Genomic DNA, 7,452 nt, shown 5'->3' with positions numbered 1-7,452 from the left:
TAGAAAGGACATCAAAGCGAGCTGGAAGGAAATCAAACAGAGAAACTAGGGAGGAAGAATCAGAAAGACAAAAAACCCTGGGAAGCCAAGCCACCATAGAAATGACTCTCGGAAGGAACACCAGACCAAGGGTCCCTAAGGGAGGTGGACCTACCCCAACAAGTCATAAATGATGCAGCTGGTCTCTTGGAACTGCAGGGGTCTGGGGAATCCCACTAAGGCAGAGGCTATTAGAGATTTATTGAAGATGGAAACCACAGACATACTCATGCTCCAAGAGACAAAAATAGAAGGGGAAACCCTTCTTAACACAAGCAATACAAGATGGAAATTTGATTCAAGAAAGGTAGTCAGCGCAAGAGGTTCGGCAGGAGGAATAGGCACATTCTGGTCCAAAAATTTCTTCTCTTTAGAAAGCTCCCATGTGACCCAGCATTGGATATATACAGAACTGCGCCACATAGCAAGTAATTTTAAGCTAGCCCTATTTAATATGTATGTACCTGTGCATTATGATGAGAAGAAAGATTGTTGGAAAACTCTCTTGGACTATTTGGAATTGCATAATCCTTTGAATATAGTCATAGGAGGAGATCTGAATATAATCTTAGACCCCAAAGAAAAGAGAGGAGGGACCAATCTGAGAGACCCCTTCCTCACCACAGTGGAAAATCTCATCCAACAATGGGACCTAGTAGATTTTAAACCAGTAAAAGGAGAATACACCTGGACTAATAATAGAACAGGGGAACACCACATCTCAGCAAGGCTGGACAGATTTCTCACCAGCAGTTCTATTATGCTGAACAAAAGAATTGTTTTCTCTAAGATTCTTCCGAAATTAACCTCAGATCATAAACCAATCTTACTATGTCTAAAGGAAGAAGAAGATCTCGGCCCTCTTCCATTTCGTTTCAGTCCTTTTTGGGTAGAAAGGGAAGGGTTCCTCGAAACGGTCCAAACTGCATGGAGAATAGAAGTATCAGGCTCCCCAAGTTTCGTTTGGGAACAAAAAATGAAAAACACAAAGAAGGCATTAAAAGAATGGATAAAGAAAGTCACAGTCACTCCCACTAGCCAGAGAAAAGATGTTGTCAATCAGTTGGAAGATCTCCAAGTGGAAATGGAAGAGAAAGATATCTCATCTACGGATCTAGATAATGAAAAAATTGCACAAAGGAAAACATACAACTCTTTTAGAATTGAGGAAGAATATTGGCGCATCAAGTCACGCAGCTTGTGGCTCAAAGCTGGGGACAGAAATACTAAGTATTTTCACAGACAATACAGGGCTCGTTTGTCGAGAAATCACATTGCAGAAATCATCACAACTAGGGGTCAGGTATGCAGAGGATTTGATCAAATCAAGGAGGCCGCTGTGAATCACTTCCAAAACCTACTCAGCGCAGATAAGGATGGGAGTGAGGAGGATGTTGAAGAATTCTTCACAAATATTCCACAGCATGTCAGTGCAGAGGACAATAACATTCTTTTGAGCCCCTTCACAGAGGAGGAGATTACAAACATTGTCTGGTCCATGGAGCCAGACAAAGCACTGGGGCCAGATGGTTTTTCAATCCACTTCTACAGAAAATGCTAGGATCTAATTAAAACTGATCTCATCATAATGGTGCACGGTTTCATGAGGAAGGCAATTATTGGAGGAGGCATAAATTCTACCTTCCTTGCCCTAATTCCAAAGGAAGCAAGCCCAAGCTCTTTTGACAGATACAAGCCAATCTCCCTGTGTAATTCGTCCTATAAGATTGTGGGCAAATTGTTGGCAAATAGAATCAAACCTCTTCTGCAAAAATTAATTTCTCCTACCCAAGGGGGGTTTGTGAAAGGAAGGCACATTCTGGACAATGTCATTCAAGTCCAGGAAGCTCTACACTCCAGCCACTCACGCAAAGAACAAGGTATGCTCATAAAACTTGATATGTGTAATGCATTTGACAGAGTGAATCGTTCCTATTTGTACAGGGTACTTTCATCATTTGGCTTCAATCAGGACTTCATCAATCTTATCAAGGCATGCCTAGAGAAGATTTGGATAGCGCCCATGATAAACGGTAGACCTGCTAACTTATTTACGGCCACCAGGGGTTTGAGACAGGGCTACCCCCTCTTACAATTTCTCTACATTCTGATGGTAGATTCCCTGAGCAGAAAACTGACCCTGGAAAAACAAAAGGGGTGCCTACCAGGGATCAGAATTGTGAAAGGCATAGACCCAGTGAATCATGCCCTTTTCGCTGACGATTCACTATTGCTTGGAGGGGCCTCTCCAAGAATAGCTAAATCCTTCAAAATCATACTTCAGAAATATTGCAGCATATCGGGAGCACTGGTAAGTGAGAGGAAAAGTGTCGTGTATGGGTGGAACACAGAGCAACACAAGATTGAGACAATTGCAAACGAGTTGGGGTACACAGGACATGCAGATTGGGAAAAAATTAAATATTTGGGCCTTCCAATAACACTGGGATCCAACAGAAATCAACTGTGGGAGGAAGTTATCTCGAAATTCAAAAGGAAGATCACTACGTGGGGAGGCTTTTGGCTAACCACAGGGGGCAAATTGACGCTCATCAAATCAGTCCTCTCTGCTCTGCCCACGTTCCAAGCGTCTCTCATGCTGGCTCCAAAACTAATTTCAGATCAAATTTCCAGACTCATGCGTAATTTCTTATGGAACGGTGGGAGAGGAAACGCAAATAGATTTCATTTAGTAAGCTGGGATATGGTGAAACGCCCACTGGCAGAAGGTGGACTTCAAATCCGTGACCCAGTCCACGCAAATTTAGCTTTGGGATGTAAGCTGTTATGGCAGCTCCACGCAGAGCCGTCTCATCCAGTGAGTCAGATCTTCAAACTGAAATACCTGAATAATCAGTCATTAAAAACATACAATATTGAGAAATCCCCAAAAGGAACGCAGGTCTGGAAGTTGTGTAACAGAAGCATCGATTTTTTCAGATCCCACTTGTATCGAATCCCCGGTAATGGTAAAAACACAAAGCTTTGGAGAGACAGTGTTATGGGACATCGCCCTCTAGCAGAAAACCACGAGATCGCAGAAGTAAGAGTCTGGCTACAGTCTAAAGGTATAAGGAAAATAGAGGATATCTCCAGTTGGGACAGAAAAGGGAACTGGCGATGTTGGACTTTCCCCAGAATTCCAGAACATTTAAACACACAGCTAGACGCTCTTCAAGCCACAATCTCTAATTTTGCCCCAGTTCACAAAAAAGACGAAGATGTTTGGGGTTGGGTTAAGACCGGGGAATACACAGCTAGCCAAGGATATTATTAGTTGGAGAGAAAAGAGGATTCACTACACCCGGAATCCGTGTGGAAGCAGATTTGGGACAGCTTCGGCATCCCCAAAATCAACTTCTTTTTCTGGACATTGTTCCACAACAAAATTTTGACAGGAGATAATTTGTGTAAAAGGAACATAGTTGGACCACATAGATGTGTCCTCTGCAAAAGAGACTCAGAAACAACAAATCATCTGTTTTTAGCCTGCGAATTTGCAAAGGCGGTCTGGTCCTTCTTTCTCACCGGGCTGAGTGTGCCTCCTCCAACTCAAAACACGATTGACACCATGTTCTCCTCCTGGAATGACAGTTATCCCTACAGCATAGTCAGCAAATCACTTTGGAAAAAGGTGTGGATAGCTGTACCAAAGTATGTCTGCTGGAAACTTTGGTTAGCTCGGAATGAAACAATATTTAACAACACAGAATTGCCCGCAGCAAAAGTGGCGGAACAGGCAAAGAACCTCCTCTTAGAAACATTGAACCACTCCTCTGTCAAAGACGACAACTCCTTGCGAACCGAAGAGAGGGAGTGGTTGGATGCTTATACAGGAAAGGCTAATCTACCAGCACCCAACCGCACATTGCACAAAGGAAAATGGCAGATTCGAGAATCAGAGGACAACTTCCAGCAATGGTGGAAATCACAGGCCAAGTGCACCATTTTTTTCGATGGAGCCTCAAAAGGCAATCCAGGGAGGTCCGGAGCAGGAGGAGCGATCTTCTTCCAAGATGGGAAAAAAGACGACTTTAGTTGGGGCCTTGGAACGAAAACCAACAATCAAGCTGAAATTCTCAGCCTTTTGAAAGCCTGCCAAATGGCCAGAAAAGGAAATCCAGAAGAAATTCTAATCTTTGGTGACTCTGAACTGCTGATCAAAACGATGGTAGATAAGAAAAGACTCAAGGACCCAGTGCTAAACAAACAACTTTCAAGAGTGACCAGAATTATGAAAGAATTTCAATCAGTCCAATTCTTCCACATTCTCAAAGGATTAAACAAAGAAGCAGACAGATTGGCAAATATTGGATGCACTTTACAGGAAGGAATGATCAGCATAAATGCAGAAACAACGACCATGGATATCATCCCTTAAGCAGAAAGAAAGTCAATGTAAATTCTGAATACTGTAATGGTTGATTAGGCTCTGCCCAACCTGTTATCTATCAATAAAACATAACCGTTTCAGTTAAAAATAATAATAATAATAATTAGACATGTTGAACAAATACTATGTAAAATATTATATATATAGATGGAGAAAAACTTTATCTCATGAATATATATATTTTATACTTCCAATGGGGCGGAAATTGCTCTAACGGCGTTCGTTAATCTAAACCGCGTTGGATTAGGGTAAGCCGCAGACCGCAGCTGCAGGACCACAGGACGGAGGGGAATTCAAAAGTTAGGGCACCGAGCTACTGACAGATCGACGCCATCGATGGGAGCCTGCACTCACTGTCCGGCATGGAGGGTCAACGGGAAACGGACCTCGTGGATTATTCCGAGGATCCGTTGGAAGGTCAGTTAATTTTTGCTAACCCTAATCTAGCTTCCCCGGGTTTCGCTCCACCGCCTTCTGAGGCTTCACGCGCACAGGACTGTTTGCCGGTGGTTTCCTTGCCGGATCCTTCCCCATCATCTATCGGTCTGGAGGCATCGCCTCTCTCGCCCGGTACAGCATTTCTCCTGGCCTCCTTACCACCTGATACATGGACTCTTGAACAGATCCCATCTCCGCTGCCTGATTCACATATTGCTCAGAAGGATCTGAGGGTTCAAACAGTTCAGAGGGCAAATGCAACTAATCCCCTCCCGGAAAATGGGGCAAAACCCTCTGGGTGCTTCGGTACGCCGGTAATTAACATAAAACCCTCAAAGCCCTCACCGGCTAGGGACACAAACCCGTTCGCGGAACATCCGTCGGCTCCACGCACAAAGAAGCAGAAATCGAAGTGTGTCAGGGCAACAAGGAAAGACATCACTGTTACCTTCGGCAACCCTTCGAACTTTGAGGAAACCATGGCTATAGCACGCACTGTGTTGGTTGGACATGTGCGGGGGCGTACCTTCACGGCGGAAAGGTTGATGCGCTGGGTTAAAGAGATCTGGGGAGCCCTGCTCCCACAACTGCCAGAGGTACAGGTTCTCCCACGAGGGTGGTTCTCCCTCCATTTCACAAACGAAGGGCACACGAATGCGGTACTTGAAAGATATTGGCACATTGAGACTGCACCTGTGCTATTAAAGAGATGGAGCCCTTTATTTGATCCTGAGAAAGAACAAATTGCAGCAAGGCCACTGTGGGTACGACTTCCGGGGCTCCCTATACAATACTGGAGTGAAGAAGCCTTCATCAGGATCGGAAATGCTTTGGGGACTTATTTGGATCATGATCGATCCTACATCAACACTCGAAAGAGAACAGTGGCCCGTATACTGGTACATCTGGATACCCGGGAGGGATTGGAGGAAGGAATCACTCTGCAATGGGGGAAGCATAGGCGCAATCAGATTCTGGATTATGAAGGAGTCCCCTTCCGGTGCAACCGGTGCCATCAAGTGGGGCATCTGTACAAGGATTGCCCATTGATCAATCGTCCGGTCAGCTCTCCAAAGATCTCCCCCATTGCCTCCAGAGGGACCTCGCCATACATTCCACCTCCGTCGCAAGGATTCTTGGCACCCCAAGGCGCCCAGGAATGTCCAGCGAAGAACATCAAGGACACGCCCTCTCCTCTTATGACGCGGGCTCGGGCAGCTGCTGCAACCGCTCAATCCACGGGTACAAATCTTATTTCTCCCTCTAACTCTCCTGCACATACATCAGAATTTGTTAATTCTATTACATGTTCTATGGTGCATTGCATGATTCCCCCGCCCCCATTGATACCCTCCACTGCTCCACCTTCCCTCCCTCTCGCTCCGTCGCCTCCCTCATCGCCTCCCCCTGAATCTACTGTTAAGAAAATCCCCCCTCACTCTTATTCCCTCCGACCCCGGACCTCTCATCCGGAATCCTCTGATCCCCAGATAGGGCTGGGCATAGTTCCTTTAAGCCCGGGACCCTCCTCCACCAGGGGAAGGAAATCTGATCTAAACAAGGCTATCAGACGTACTGGAGCTGAAGTGGCATCCGGTCGTCAATCCACCATTGATGGGGTCCTTAGAGCAACAAACCCCCCGAAGAGGGGTCCCCCATGAAGTGCCTCCTCTTTAATTACAGGGGTTTGGCTATTCCCCCTAAAAAACTAGCACTCAAACGACTTTTTGAGGTCGAACACCCGGATGTCATTCTCCTTCAAGAAACGCTAGGCCCTGCTGAGACCATCTCCCACTCCCTGAGCTCTATAGCGCCCATATGGAATTTCATAGCAATGGATGCCATTGGTAGATCAGGTGGATTGGCGATGGGCTACAACCCAAAAACCATCAAATTGGACTCGTCCTGGGGAGGTCTTGGTTTTATGGGAGCTGACATTTTTTCAATGGACCTGGGTCTCCCCCTGCGCATCATCAATGTTTATGGTCCATGCCAGCAGAGGGAAAGCTTTTGGAGAACTCTTCTCAGTAGAAGTCTGATGTCTTTGGACCGCATCATCCTGGGGGGTGATCTAAATTTCTCAATGGGGTTTCGGGAGTCTTGGGGCTCTTTGGCGCAAGTAGATACCATTTCAGATTTTATGAGAAGTATTCTGGAGCAATATGATCTTATCGACATCCCCATGCAGAACCCTCTCCCAACGTGGAGAAACAGAAGGATTGGGACAACAGCTCTGGCTCGTAGGCTAGATCGATTCCTGATGAAAGGCCCTCTGATTCACCAGCTACACCAATTCAAGCAGTGGGTTGGATCTGGAGGCATATCTGATCACTCTCCAATTTTAATGGAGATCATGGGCCCCCATCCAAAGCCAAAAGCTCCATTCAAGTTTAACCACCATTGGCTCCAGGATCCAAGCTTCTCCAAAATAGTCTCAGATTACTGGCAAGCCCACCCCATTAATAGAGAATCCTCGTTGGCAAGGGGCTTTGTCAAAAACCTGACTGAACTCAAACACATAGTGATTGAGTGGGCCAAGACAAAAAAGGCAAGGGAGGATGAACAGCTCATTACGGTGGAAG

General features: G+C 45.7%; 2 protein-coding genes across 2 annotated transcripts; both read left to right on the top strand.

Moving 5' to 3' along the window:
* Nucleotides 1–1,015: 1,015 nt before the first annotated feature.
* On the top strand, nucleotides 1,016–1,600 carry LOC149257341 (uncharacterized). The gene has a single exon (XM_089369889.1). The coding sequence runs from the start codon at nucleotides 1,016–1,018 to the stop codon at nucleotides 1,598–1,600; it is 585 nt and encodes a 194-aa protein (XP_089226015.1).
* Nucleotides 1,601–3,610: 2,010 nt separating this feature from the next.
* Nucleotides 3,611–4,420, top strand: LOC149257340 (uncharacterized). The gene has a single exon (XM_089369812.1). It carries the CDS (start codon nucleotides 3,611–3,613, stop codon nucleotides 4,418–4,420), a length of 810 nt encoding a protein of 269 aa, XP_089225938.1.
* Nucleotides 4,421–7,452: the final 3,032 nt, after the last annotated feature.

Source organism: Pinus tabuliformis, chromosome 6 (assembly GCF_031772625.1).
Source record: "Pinus tabuliformis cultivar Carrire ecotype Pingquan chromosome 6, CPIR1, whole genome shotgun sequence".
Classification (NCBI taxonomy): Eukaryota; Viridiplantae; Streptophyta; class Pinopsida; order Pinales; family Pinaceae; genus Pinus; species Pinus tabuliformis.
This window is presented reverse-complemented; position numbering and strand designations above follow the sequence as displayed.